This window comes from Nothoprocta perdicaria, unplaced genomic scaffold, assembly GCF_003342845.1.
Source record: "Nothoprocta perdicaria isolate Ctin4 unplaced genomic scaffold, notPer1 scaffold_16, whole genome shotgun sequence".
NCBI classification, from domain to species: Eukaryota; Metazoa; Chordata; class Aves; order Tinamiformes; family Tinamidae; genus Nothoprocta; species Nothoprocta perdicaria.
The window spans coordinates 6,027,621-6,042,259 of NW_020454760.1; the positions used below are offsets into that span (position 1 = coordinate 6,027,621).

At 38.5% G+C, this 14,639-nt stretch overlaps 1 protein-coding gene across 1 annotated transcript in view; it reads right to left on the reverse strand.

Moving 5' to 3' along the window:
• The window catches only part of ROCK1 (Rho associated coiled-coil containing protein kinase 1), a 67,750-nt gene that overhangs the window by 19,308 nt on the left and 33,803 nt on the right, over positions 1-14,639 (reverse strand). Inside the window, exons 7-19 of the mRNA XM_026035506.1 lie at positions 13,940-14,084; positions 13,489-13,627; positions 12,464-12,555; positions 12,206-12,365; positions 10,338-10,404; positions 6,309-6,397; positions 4,942-4,990; positions 4,275-4,410; positions 3,827-3,912; positions 3,452-3,698; positions 2,331-2,437; positions 1,222-1,372; positions 179-339 (exon numbers count right to left, since the gene is read on the reverse strand). Coding sequence (XP_025891291.1) covers positions 179-339; positions 1,222-1,372; positions 2,331-2,437; positions 3,452-3,698; positions 3,827-3,912; positions 4,275-4,410; positions 4,942-4,990; positions 6,309-6,397; positions 10,338-10,404; positions 12,206-12,365; positions 12,464-12,555; positions 13,489-13,627; positions 13,940-14,084 — 1,629 coding nt within the window. The remainder of the gene's footprint in view (positions 1-178; positions 340-1,221; positions 1,373-2,330; positions 2,438-3,451; positions 3,699-3,826; positions 3,913-4,274; positions 4,411-4,941; positions 4,991-6,308; positions 6,398-10,337; positions 10,405-12,205; positions 12,366-12,463; positions 12,556-13,488; positions 13,628-13,939; positions 14,085-14,639) is intronic.

Sequence of the window (14,639 nt, forward strand, 5' to 3'; positions counted from 1 at the left end):
AACAAATGGAAATTGCCTTACACCATTTAGGCCAACTACTGCCCTCAGTGATACTGAGAAGTACACTAAACACAGATTTCAATCAATGTATGTGAATTTAACTTTTCAATTTTCAATGCAACTATCATTTCTCCTTTTCTTTATTCACAAAATTGTCAATGATGAACATTTTGCTTACTTCATCTTCCAGTCTCTCCTTCTGCTCAAGAAGGTGCTCCAGTTTCTGCTGAGATTGCTTCAGGTCAAAGTCCAGCATGGAACAGTGTTTTTCAGCCTGAACTATTCGATTTTCTGCCTTTTCTCTTGCTGCCCGTTCTTCCTTTACTTTTTTTTCCATTTCTAAATAAGATTAAAAAAAAAAAACTTTAGCATTCATAAGAATGTCTTCCTAAACAGTCTTAAATACCCTAATACTTTCCAGACACTTTTTTTCAGCTTTTTAGATTCTTTTACTGCCAGATGAATTGATTACTGAGCAAAAACTTTCTCGTATAGTTGAAACAGGCGCTTAACCAGAACTATTAATTCTGATCTGAATTCAAAACACTGGAATATCATGACAACTGAAAGATAAATAGTGGAAAAAACAGACATGCATTCTTAAAATAATTATTACAAAGTAGTGCCTACAAGCAAAGCCCAATTTCCATGAATGGACAATAGAGGGCAAGAAAAGAAGTGCAACAACTCGTATCAGCTTTGTGAAAAGCTGCAAACTAACTGCACGTGTCAGTACCAATGACCTCCACAGAGAACTCAGTTTATTCACCTGAGACAGCAGGGTGCATCTCCAATTCATGGCTATTGATGGAAGAAACTCTACTGCTGCAGACCAGTCCCTGCCCACCCACTCAGGGTCTCTACTGATTTCGGACAAGTCTATATGCACAGTGCCTAACACCACCAGTATTTTTAATGCAGCTGCACAGAAAGCAACATAATCCAAGACATCTGCCTTGGTAACACACTCTTTCAATTCCAACTAGAGCTTAAAAGAGTCAATAGAACTTTAGAATCTAAGGCAAGTTTGCTGATTAAGTAATAAATATTCAAAATGTTATGAAACAAAGTGATTTTAGCTTTCATTATGTTTTAGAATTCTGATGTGCATTTTCTTCAGGTTAGAAATTAAATTGCTGTATGAGTCATACACTGAAATACATTTTGATTAATAAACATTAGCTATGTACTTAGAATCTGAAACGTTCAAGAAAGACTTACCACACATGGCAACTGATTTTGCCTCCTCTATTGACTGATGTTTGTCAGTTAACCGAGCTTTAGTCACTTTGTGTTCATTTACCTCCTGCTCTAACCGGTCTTGCAGTGATTTCAGTTTGTAGTTCAAATCTATCTCTAAATTATTCTTTTCCTAAGGAAAAAAAATTACAAGGTTTCAATAATTCTTCCAAAATACCTAGGGGAACCACATTTTCTTTTCTTTCCATTTTTGGTGTTAATGTTCTTGCTATGAAGAAATTATCGATGTTATCTTCAGTGTTTAGAAATAAAAATAACAGATGTAACTTGCATTCAAAGTTCTGCAGAAAATTTCATTAATTTTATTTAGTCTATAAATACACATGCACATAGAAACTGCTCACTCTGAATAAAAAGTGGGATATGCTTTCATATAAAGATCATTCCTGTAGTATTTTTCTCATAGGTGGTCACCTACATAAAATGTCAACTATACCATGGACAGCACTGGAGTACAGAGGAAAGTAACAGAACACAGAAGCCTTGATGGAAAAGATTTTCATCTCATTTTTATTCCTGTTACCTGCATCTAATTTAGTTACTTCATTGCTGGGAATCCAAACCATCAACATCTCATCAAGCATGGACAGGGCTTCAAGCAAGCTTAAACTTACTCCATGAAAGATGCTGCTAGCATCTTCCCTCACAAGAAAACATCTCTTTGCTTATTTTGGACGGACCAAGCAGCACAGCAAAACTTTGCTATCTTGCTGAGATCAGAGACGTTAGGGGAACATGCTTCTGTCATTCTCCAGGAAAGAAGGAACAAAATGGCTCAAAATGGTTGAGCACGTTTGAGTAAGTGGCTCAAAAGTTTGGCACTGAATCAACCAAATTAAAATCCACTAAGAAAAGAAATTTACCTTTCAGGCTTTAAATCCTTAATTTCAATGATTTTCAGCAAGCAAGTCCCTGTAGTGGCAGTTAGGCAAGCAGAACAAAAGTAACTACCTACTAGCAGAAGAGTCAGCGATAGCAAATGATAGACATGAATTTTGCCTCCAAAGCAAAAGGCAAAAACTTCTTAGGGACTTTTGAGACCTATTGTCCCAATGGGATCTTTGCCATACCTTTTCTGAATGATTGAGCATATCTTGTGCTTGTTTTCTTTCTGCTTCCACTCTTTCAAGATTATTTTTAAGGTTTTTTACCTCTTCTTGTAAAGTTGTAATCCGAACTGCCATTAAAAAAAATGAATATTAGTTATTAGGCTTAGATCAACAGCTTGTTTCTTTTATTTATTTATTTATATTTACATTACTTTTCTAAAAATATATTATTTACTTTTTTCTGGGCCCTTAAGATAATTTTATCTTTAAAAAAAAACACATATGTGAAGGCTCTACATTGTAAAGGAAAATAATTTTTTTCAGCCATTCATCATGCACAGCATAAGAAATAGTCCACAGAAAACAAAATCAAATGCACACTGAGTATTTGCCTCCTACCAATCCTAACAGGGATATGCAGATTTCTGTAATCCGAGTTTTGCTTTAGCATGCAATAAGCTTTTTTTTTTTTCTGATATTAACTAGAGTATTATTGTGCTACATGTACATAAGGCACATTAAACAGAAAGTCCATCTTAAATAAATCTACAGGTGCATGTGGAATATACATTCCTCTGTGGCTGAAGTCTATTCTATCCATTACATGGATAGAAGAGCTACTTTTTTCCCCCACAGTCTTTCACAGTGCCCTAAGTGCTATTTTTCTAATTGAAGGTTTATACTAAATCCCAAGTAATATTGCGGATTTCTAGACTGAAGAATTTGCATTGGTTTCTTCAAAATAAGTAAACACACACCAAAATATTTTGGATGACTTTATATTACACTGACTACTATATCACTACTGACTGAAACAGTACGATGCAAAAATAAACCTATCATAATTGCCAAATACATGTGGCAGTGGGAAGCAGTGTTGTCTCTCTAGTAACACTATATCGTTTTTTTTTCTCTGTTTGTATACCACAGGTCTCAGGGCAGCCCCATAGACTTGCAACAGGTCTTTGACTTGCTCTTTGATTCTCTCCTTCCCAGGGGCCGCTCAGACACGACTGGGAAGTTTACAGGTTAAACCCAGTTTACAGGTTGGCTCTCCTAACTTTATGTAACTGTACTTTTGCCATTAAAATAGAGCTATTACAACATTTTTTTGGATAAAAGTATAAATACAGAAGGATTACCTTGCAGCTCTCCAATCATTTCAGATCCATGACTTCTGTCCCTTCGTTCTGATTCCAAAGCTGCTTGCAGCTGATAAAAATCTTTCTCCACCTGCAGTTTTGTATTTTCTAGACCTCTGCACCTTTCCTGCAGTTCTCTGTTCAGGGATTCTACCTGACTTAATGACTTGCTCAATTCTGTGTTACTCTTTCTCAGTCTTGCTGCTGCATCTGTCTCTGTCCTTCGCAAATCATTGGATTCTTCTAGCTGTTGAAATAAAAGAGACAAGATTCTCAAATATAAAAACTATCCAGATTAATGTTGTAATATCTGAATGCTCAATAGTGCATTTTAAATCTAAGAAATAACAAGGGCAATGAAAACAAATAACGTACTTGTTTCTGTAATTGTGTCACCTTCTCATTTGTAATTTGCTGGTTAATTTTTTTCATATCTTCTAGCTGATCTTTCAGGGTGGCCGCTGTAGAAATAAATCACATAATTAGTCCTGCATATCAAAACAAAAACATGTTTAAACACAAATTCCTAACATTTAGCAGGTCTTCTGTTGGCTTTTTTTCTGCCTTCTCCCACCTTTCAAAAAAATCAAAAAAGTCAAATTCTATGCTTGTAGAACAACAATGTACACATTGTAGAGAACAGAATCTGAAGATAAAAATATTTTGAGTTTTAAGAAGAATGTAAGATAATGAAAAGTTTTCTAATGTTGATTACTGTAAAAGGTCCCTTTTAAATATGTGTAGCATTTAAGGTGTAGAACAGTGAATTATTCCTAAAATTCCTAAAATTAATCAGTTCTAACATTTGGAAAACACGGCCTACCTTCATTTTCCGCATTCCGTCTTTTTTCGTTCTCTTGTTCAATTTTTCTTTGGTAATCATTTATTTTATGTTGTAACACCAGTTTTTCCTTCTCAATCTGAGACACTGCTGTTTCTAAGCTCTTTCTTTGATTTCCCTACAATGAAAAGCATTGGCATTTTCTATTTACAAAATAGACAATTTTTACAGTTTAAAAAATTATCTCTAAACCATTATCAGTGCAACTAGCTCTAATGAGAAAACTGTTGCCTCTTTTCAATGGATGAGTTTCCCAGCTCCCTTGAAAATATTTGCAGAAAAGATGGCTTTTGAAAATTCTACATTACACATTTTTAAAACTCCCAGAAAAAATATAGTTAGCATAGGTATGATTATTAATTTTTTTTATTAACTGACAGCACGAAAACTCAACATAAAAATATGTCTATGTTAATTTCTAAAATCTAATTTGGATAAACATTTAGCACAGAAAACAAAAGCAAACAATGTTTCTGAAAATGTTTACCAGCAAAAAATATAGTTGGTATGAATTTTCGAAATGTTATAGCTTGGTCTCAAAAATAAATTGACAACCCTTCTTTTTAAATCACAGAACAAATGCCTTGAATTATGAGAGTATCATCTACACTCATTACTCATATAAGAGTTCAACAAGAAAAAAAGTTACCTCTTCATCCAGTTCTTTCATTATCTTGTCCAGCTTTATGTTTGAAGTTCTAAAAATAATAGATCATTTAGTAGCATACAAGAAGGATATATTATACATGATTAGCGCTTTAGTAGTTAGATAATTTGGGACCATTACTAAAATGAGCATTCACATTTTAGCTAATTTAGCACATTTAGCTAATATTGTTTTATTACAAATGTTTTACATTGGAAACAGCTTATAAATACATTATTAAGTATTCATCAGCTTTGCTACAGATTATATATACAAAACTTTAGCTATCATATTTTCTCCCTAAATCTGAATGCGTAGAAATTACATTTGTATACATATCGCTAAAATTAAGATACTCTGGTGAATTGTTATTTGGCAATAGTCTACAAAACCCTCATTTCATTGTGAACTTAACAAGCATCTAAAATGGTTCGTTCATATAAAACTGTAGACAATTTCGTACTAAGGATTAAGATATTTTATTTAAAAGTCTGTCAAATCCATGCAAATGTGCACAGCAAAATCTCCCCAGAGCAGTTTGATTCAGTTGACTGCCATGACACTGACACGTCACCATCGTGTTTTTGCAGCTATCAAACCCTCTTCAAAGAGAAAAAAGATGAAAAGGACTCAATGTTACCTGTCCAGTAAAGGAAGCAGTAGTTAACAGGAATATATCCATTTTACTAGCTGCAGTGTACAGCATGACAAACCAAAGGAGACACTGCTGTGCTTTGACATCAATTTCAATATTACTTCAGCGAAACAGTTGCTGAAGAGGAATTTAGTCTGTATGAATCTGAGTAAAAATGCCATGATTACCAGGAGTAAACTATTCTCAACTGTTTGTTCATAAGAGTGCATGGAGCAGTCAACAATTTTTCAGGTAGATATTTCCTCAGGTCGAAGTATTTAGAAAGAAAAGCAATGCTCTTCTGCATCAGTTATGGGAGAAAAATGTACATCTCAAACTAGTTCTGTGCGCAATCATTTCTATAAATCAGAGGTCAATTTAATATTCCAAAATATGCACTACATACAGTATTATTACAGTTTTTAAAATCAGCATGTTCACTGTGTACCCCAGTCCAGTAAAAGGTCTGAACTCAGAGCCAGCAGGTAAACTCAGGTGGCTAAGAACACAGAAAGTATGTGCTACACAGATACCAATGAAAACAAAGAATCTTTATTACTATACATGAGAAAGCCATTCAAATATTGTTTTAAAATAATTTAAATGTGTTCCTAAACTGCCTTAGAGGACTACAGTATAATTCTTAATGTTATTCAGGTAATCCCTAAAGCGTAATACTTAGCTGAAGTGTTAGATGTATTTAAATTATGTAAACAATTAAAGTTCAAAGTCTCACCTGCACTTTTGCTCCATTTCATCTTTCAATTGCATTTCATTATGTAGTTGTTCTTCCAAGTCATAGATCATCTTCTGCATATTTTCCAGCTTTAAGTATAAATTTGTACATGAAAGAACATGTATTAAATTTATGAACTACAAACAAGTTATTCAAAATACCCAGTGCAGCTATCACAACCTACTCGATCCTAAATTCTATATTCTTACCATATTAAAATGTGATATTCCCCACAAAATATTCTAAAAGTTAATTACACTAAACTTTAGTATTATGTAAATATATTAAAATACATATTTTACAGTCGTGAATACTTCCTTTGAAATTCATGGGGCTAAGCTAAGTCAGGTCCTCCTTATTTTGAGGATTTTCAGAGGTAGGATATTATTGCACAGATAAAATATTTATTAGCCTTATAATTACTCTTCTTGGAGCATGATGAACCACATACATTTTCCAATGAGCCTTTAAGCTCCCAACTAGTCCAGGATGCAAAACCAGGCTGTCAGTAATTATTAATGGGAAGAAACAGCTCTTAGTATCTATTTAGTTTGAGATATTTTTTACAGATTTTACTAAGCTTTGAAAATAGTAACAAGTTTCAGATGTTAATACAGAATGTTACTGCATAGTATGTACCCTTGTTTGCCAGCAAGATAAATCCAGAAATTCTTTTTTTTTTTTTTCCTTCTTTTAATGAAGTCTCAAAATATCTTTCACTGGATCTCTGGGCACAATAATAATCCCACTCCATAACACCAGCAGAATCCTCAGTTAACCAGATGGTTTCAACTTTAAGGAAGCTCATTAAGTCAAGCCTGTGTTGATCCATTCATTAAAACTTTCTGGCTCTTGTCATGATTTCAGCCCCATATTTTCCGCATCCCCTTCAACATTCCTGCAGCTGCACAGAGGAGAATCCCAGTCCCAACCTAGATTATCTACAAAGCAACATATCTGAGTCGTTTTGACATTTTCTGTCCTGCTGCTTGTTCTAACTTTAAAAACTCTGACAACTGCCTGATTTCTTTTGCACAATCATCTCAAGGAGCAGCAACAGGACAGTTCTTCCTTCATCTGTCCCTTCCTTCCCTTCTTTTCCTGCGTGGGGCAGAAGCTAGAACTGCACACTAGAATAATAAAAAGGAGACAAACTAAACTTGTATCCACTCTTTCTTGATAGAAACAGTGAGTTTGTTCTCAACAAGGACTGTTCTCTGTTCAGTTCTAAGATCCCATGTTTGGAGACGTATTAAAGCCTGCTTTATCCATATTAAATTAGAAAACTGTGTGTGAGATTTTTTTGCCTACTTCCAGGCAAGCATTTTTCTTACTTCCTACACTTTAAACCATTTCTCTTCTCCTATTCAGTAGGGAAAAGCAGGGAGCACTTAGATGCTCTCAAGAACAGCAGAGCCTTTGTCATTTCTTCTTTCTTTCTTTCACTCTCTTAAGCTGCTCTGAAATATCCAGTGGAGGAACAGAGATGATAGCAACTGTGGACTAACTGAAAGAAAGTTAGTATTTTACCTATTTACTATTATGCATTCTATATATTTACTGTCACAAGACTTTGAGATAAGGAGGAAATACTGTTTTTCTGCTTAGCACTAGCAAAATAACTGCAGTAAATTCGCTACTGAACACCATTTGAAGAGCCAATGGTTGTAGTCAAAGACCACAGAGTTGGGCTCTAAACCAAAACTCTGAGGATAAGGAAAGAGAATTAGTCCCTAAAACAGTTTGTCTGTAAGAAGCACTAAGAAACAAGGCAAGGCTATTTAAAGGCTACCTCTCACTTTGCTGACAAAGGACCAAGCCTAGACACAAACATGAAGGAGCAGGAAGCTCCTCCTACATAACTGCTCTTCCATTTCTCGGTTGCTCATTTCATCGGCCTTCCAGACGTGCTGTGTGAAGCAACTAAACGGGAGAGATGGGGAAGAGGTCCACAGGAACATCTGGCAGCAGAGGCATCTCTGCAGTTGCTCCTGGCAGCGGGTCCCTCTCGCCCCTGCTTGCTTCTTTCTGTCTCTGGAAGCCTCCACAGCACTGCACCCCAAGGGGCCTACTTCAACACGCTGGGCACTCAAATTACACTTCCAGGAGGTTTTGGCGCAATCTGAACTCAACAGCTTAAAAAATACCCCAAGAAAAGCCTATGCTACAATTAACAGTCCACATAAAAAAAAAATCCCTTATATTTGAGTGTGTTCTCAGTTTGCATTTGGAGGGTGGGAGAGGGAGTATGGAAAAGCCTGCCTACGGCAGAGAAGGCAACAGAGAAAGCAAAACCCACCAGCACCCAGCACACACTGAAACTGCCACCCCTCTTCACTGCCAGGGCTTGTGTCTGCTTTGCCATACTCAACACTGAAGACCCACTGCAGCAAATTTCTGACTCTCCTCCTTAGCACCTGCATTGCTTACACGGGTTCTGGTAGGTCTAAATCAAAGCAAATAACCAGATCTTCAAATAGGTTTGAAATTCAGTTAAAGGAATAGAATTGTATTTTCCTCAACTTTACTATCCAATTCCGAAAAGTTCTGCACAGTTGCAAAACCCAATGAATTTCTTGGAAATTTCTGCCACACATATCCTCCCCAGAAGACACTCAGCCCCACACACAAACGCAGATGGTCTGGGCAGGATCTTGTGCTATATTTCCATAATAATTAATTGCTAACCATGTATCAACATTACCGTGTTCGTTGCAGCATGAAATGGAAAAAAAAAATCTGAGAAAGAAGCATGGGGTAAAAATACCTTGTATTAAAGACACTATTTATTTTTTGCTCTCGGTAGCACCCACATCCTTTCACCTTCACCTCCCCAATTAATTAAAATGACAAGATATTCAAACACACCTGACAATTCAGACTGACTCCTGAGGTATTTAACTGCATGAAAGTGCCTATATCCCACTACTTTTGCCAAATCTGGCTAGCAATTCTCTGAAGTACACCAACAGCCAATACGCAGCTTTAAGTACCCCAAAATATTTGAAATTCTGGCCTGATATTTTTAAATGCTGATGAATTCTAAAAAATTACAGAAGAGTTCAAAATAAATAAATACATTTCAGCTTAATATTAACTCCATAAAATACATCGCACATTTTCTAGTGGTAATACCATTCCTCATTAAAACCTTTATATTACAAGCTTTTGTGATAGAGAACAGATATTGATATGTGCTTGTCTTCTACTCTAAATAGAAAGCAATAGAACAAAATACTAGTGGGGGAAGTGACAGCCAAAGCCCCTAGTGAGAGGAATGCCGATTAGTTAAATATCCCCCCATTCTATAAGACCAGGCCAATTTACACGGGAGCTCACAGGGGACGCGAGCAGGGCTGGTTTCCTGCACCCCCATTCACCCTCCTGGTAGCCTGGCTGCCACGCGGCTCAGGGGCAGGCAGTGACAGCGCTGCCGGGCACCCTGCGCGCGGCGGGACCTGCCACATGAACACACGTCCCAGCGCCCGGGGCCTTTCTGGGAAGAGGGCCCAATACCCAACGTGGGGCTATTATATTTGAGAAAGAGCAGAACTCCTGTGTCTAACCCTGCCATGACCTCTCCCTTAGCTCACAGGGGATCCAAGTGCAATATTCAGAGAGTTGCTGCAAAGTCCAAACTCTGTCACACTCGCGTGCAGACTCCCTTGGTTGTCACAAGGCTGGTGGATGCCCAGGATACAGGTCACTGCAAAAATCCTGCACAAACACTGGTATTTCTAAAGGTAAAAACTTTGAATTTCAGTTCCACTAGAACAGAAGAAGCAGTTCCAGATTATTTTATCCCAGCTGGGGAAAACTAACTTCAAAGTCTCATTAGGAACTTAACCCTGCTTTTCCAATAAGCTTCAATAGGCATAAAATACTAAACAGTTAAAATTAATGTATCAATTTTCCATATCCCAAAATCCTGAAACAATTTGAAACATTTAGAACTCAAAACATTTGATACTCGTCTACCCAAAAGACTTGTCGCTAGAATCTAGCAAAACTTAAATCAGTTAGACATACCACACTTTTATCCGCATTGGAGCCTGTTCTGTTATCGTTGGAATTTTCTGCAGACATAGTTAAATACCTGTAACAGAATATAACAAGTTATTTTAAGAATTGTTTAAAAGTACAGAATATAATAAAACTAAAAAAAGAACTCCCAGATTCTTTGCTCCAAGTGTGGATTTTCCATTTTTGTAGTTATTATACTTCCAGATTTAAGCACAACTAATTGAAAAGCTCACACAATTTATTGTACAATTTGTCCTTAACTATAAAGGAAAAAGCTGCAATAGAAGCCCTCTAGAGGAAAACAAAACAAAACACCAAACCTTTCTGTCAAGTACTAGTGTAACTACTTTTTTTTAATAGCTATTAAGAAAAGTTTTTCTTTCCATGGTTACAGCACTCTCTCTGCCTCTTACTCCATAAATATTTACCCAGGCACTTATGCAGCAAGCAGTACCAATTAAGCAGGCCCTGCAGGGAGCGTGTGTGCAACTTGCAGCCAAGTCACTGAGAGCTTCGCAAACAGGGAGGCTGCCCTGAAGCCGGTCGTCGTGCTTTACGTAAGGGTGTTTTCAAAAATAACAACCATTTCTCACTTTCATTCATTGTGAGTATGAGTCAGATAAAGACAGACATAGGATTATCTTAAAATTCCTTCGGCATTTGATGTGACGTGCGGGGCCTGATAACAGAGCCACGGAGAGCTACAGGGTACAGGGCCTCTGACTGCAGCAGGGTGCGCCAGGGAGAGCCCTCCAATGTGTCAACAGGGACAGACGGACACATCCCCTTTTTGTTCCGAGTATCCTCATATACACAAAAGCCCTTCGGAAGATCAAGGAGCACCAGATCCAAGGCAACTCGAAAGGAAAGGTGAAATCAAGCCCCTCCAGGCTGCTTGCACCCAGCACAGCGACAGCTCCCACATAAAAGGCCCGAGGGTGGCAGGAGGGAAGGCGGTGCCTCCTGCGCACGGGGCAAACGGGCAGGGAGAAGGGGGTGCCAGGGCAGGCAGAACACTGGGATGCGGGAGCAGAAAGGCAGCACGTGGCTTAACCAGCGCCCAGGAGCAGCCACGGGGCTCCCAAATGTTCTCGGCTACAGTTCTGGGATGGCCCTGGACAGCACTGTAGAGCAAGTAAAGCCAAGCTGCAGCTGCCCGCACAACTTAAGATCAAATTTGAAAGACAACTTCATATTGAAGGATTGTTTCACGTCATTTAAGGCCAAAAATCACATAAGTTTCCAGGTTCTCCATCACCTTAAACTCTCCAAGCACATAAGAAGTGACACAAAAATCTAAGGAGCGTGCAGAATAGACATAAAATTTCATGGGGTTCTTCTCTATGCTTAAACTGTTTTCATTACATAAAAAAGTAGAAAATACCTTATTGTTTCCAGCAAATGAGAGAAGTTAAGAGAGAGTTTACTTTATCACGTGCCTACACAGACTAATATAAACCAGGGAAGCCTCATGCACAGCTCAGGGACAGTGACTTTGTAGTGACATTAAGCTCTGTTTCCTAATACCTTGAAGCTCCCTGGTTCAAGCCTCTCTCCATACACACTTGATTGCTCCATGGGCGGCTCTCCTAACATTGTAGCAGTGCTTTTTTCTTGACCAGTTACCGCAGCGTATTAACACTGGTAGCTCAAGATAAGGCACTCACACAATTAGTGTCATATTTTAAAGTACTGCTGGCTAGCAGAGTCCTGGCTCCCATCATCATGGAACTGTCAAGAAGTGGAATTTAGTAAGATTTGGAAACATTATGAAAATTCTTATGGAACTAAATGCATAGACAGCCTACATACTGGTAAGAGTCAGAAACAGCTTTCGCGAGGACGCAGTGCCAGCTCGCTCGCTCTGTACGTACCGGCGGTTGCTGTAGTACGTAAAGCCTACGAAGGGCAGCTGGTTTCCCACAAAGGCTTTCGGGATGGGGAATGTCTCCTCCTCTCCTTTGTCTTCTTCCAAATCATCAAAATTGCTAGTGTCAATGTCACTACTCAAGTCAGGCACAACTGGCGCTACAGCTAGAAAACGAAGAAAATGATTACATGACAATATCACTCAAGTGACATAAGCAAGAGCTATTGAGAATTTCTTCTCTGAAAAAAAGTGTAATACTTACTGTCCCTGAGAGTTTCCCAAGCCCACTGATCATTTTTGAAGAAGAGGTGCCGCTTAATTTCTTCTACACCATTTCGGCCTAGCCTCACTTCCCTGCAAAGAGTTTTTGGTGTCAGCAGTAGCATGGAAGACTACATAAATCATCCTCAAGGAAATAGAGACACTAAAGCACATCTAACATGGCAAAACAAATAATCAAACAAAAAAAAACCTTGCCTCTCTCCAACTAAGGAAGAAATAGGCTTATTTTTTAAAGTTTTCATATAACTATAGCAACCCAGCAGGGACATTCTGCAGTATAATCTGGTTGGTGCTGAAGATCTGCCTAACACTCACATTTTGGATGGGTTTCCCTTGGACTCTACTCTTATCTTGTGGACTAATACCCGCTAGCAGCAAGAGGGTGTATGGGGCACTCCTGAAATGCCCCTCTTGCTTTAGTCTCATCCCAAAGGAATCCATTTTGCAGAGCCCTCAAAACACACTGCAGTACTGGCCAAAGTTACTGTGTTACCAAGGCATAACAATTCTCACCCAAACTAGAAACTCAGGGTGGATGCTCCCATAGTGGCAGCATCGCCCCTATCTCACTATACATGAGACTACACAAACATTAGCGACCTCCTCCCAGCTGCTGGGGCAGAATGAAATGATGACAGAAAAAGAAACTGATGCAGCCACTGGGAACTTCACTTAGTAACTACATTATATCCCTCAAGTTAGGCAAGGTAACTTAAAGACTTTGATGGAAGCTTTAAAAAATGCTTGACTAACATATTAAAATAGCCTTCCTATTCCTTAAGGATCCACTAGCACCTTGCTTACACTGTTGCAGTTAAAATTCAACTAAGTGAAATTCATTCGCATCCAACCATGACAGCACCAGAACTGGAAACAGGGTTCACTGTACTCAGGCCACAACAACAGCAGTAGTTTAGAAATCCACATAATCCACATGCTTTTAAGATGAGAAGAACTTCTCCTAACAAAGGTTTACATTTATTCTGAATGAAGTTTAAATCTTACCGATCAGTTAGAAAGCCACAAATAAGGTTTTTTGCCTCTTTAGAGATATCATTGTCATCAGGGAAAGTAAGGGAGTTCTTGTGATTCATAATCTTACTGTATGTTCCAACCAAAGAATCTGCATAAAACGGTGTATCACCTGAAAAAAAGAGTGCAAAGATTAAAAAGCACAGAAGTGTGGCAGATTTGATTTATAAAGGCATTTAAATTATATAAGCACCATACACAAGCAGATGCTAGTCAGTAAACATGAGGCAAGTATCAGTGTTTAACAGTCATGCCAGAACATCACTGACATATATTTAATGCCTCTGCAAACTGTAAATATTTTGTAAATACCACCACCAGCTCACACTGGAAAAACAACAAATGACGCACGTGCAGACACGAGTGATGTTTTACAGCAAGCCTAGGCAGCACTGCAGTCCGTGTTGCTCATCCTGCTACTCACCCACAAGCATCTCATACAGAAAGACTCCAACCGACCACCAGTCGCACTCCCGTCCGTAGTAACCGTCGCCGCCCTGGGACTTGAGCACCTCGGGAGAGATGTAGTCGGGCGTCCCCACGGCCGTATCGCATCGTACCATGCCCTCCTGCCAGGGAAAGAGCGGAGCGGGCACCCACATGAGGGCCAAGGCACTGAAGGAGCTCACGCAGCCTACGCAACACCTCTCTTCTTAAATCAGTGTTAAGTTCTACTCGTGTCAATGTAAACGGCACGTGTGCAGTAATGACAGCCACATTTTTAGGTATACGTCAATAGGGATAACAGTTCTGTTGGCATGCATGGGTCAAAATCAGGGATTTTGCTGACAGAACAACTGAGAGGGCAGGTTTTTCACCTCCAGCCTGACACACCTAATGCCAGGAAAACTGCAATACGGACAGATCTTGAAAGCCCAAGTTGACCCACTTGGAAAAGGGCAACACATGAGAAGAAGACATCATGTTCTTCACACTGCTGCAGAAAAAACTGGCAGGAGGAAGGGAATCACTTGGAACTGAGACCTAAAACACTGAACCTGCAATCAGCACCACAAGCCGCTTTCCAGTAATCAGAGAGCTCTGAAATAATTCTATGCTATTTCTAGAAATAGATCAATAGAAAAAATGTACGTAGACAAAGCATATAAAACCAAGTAAATAAA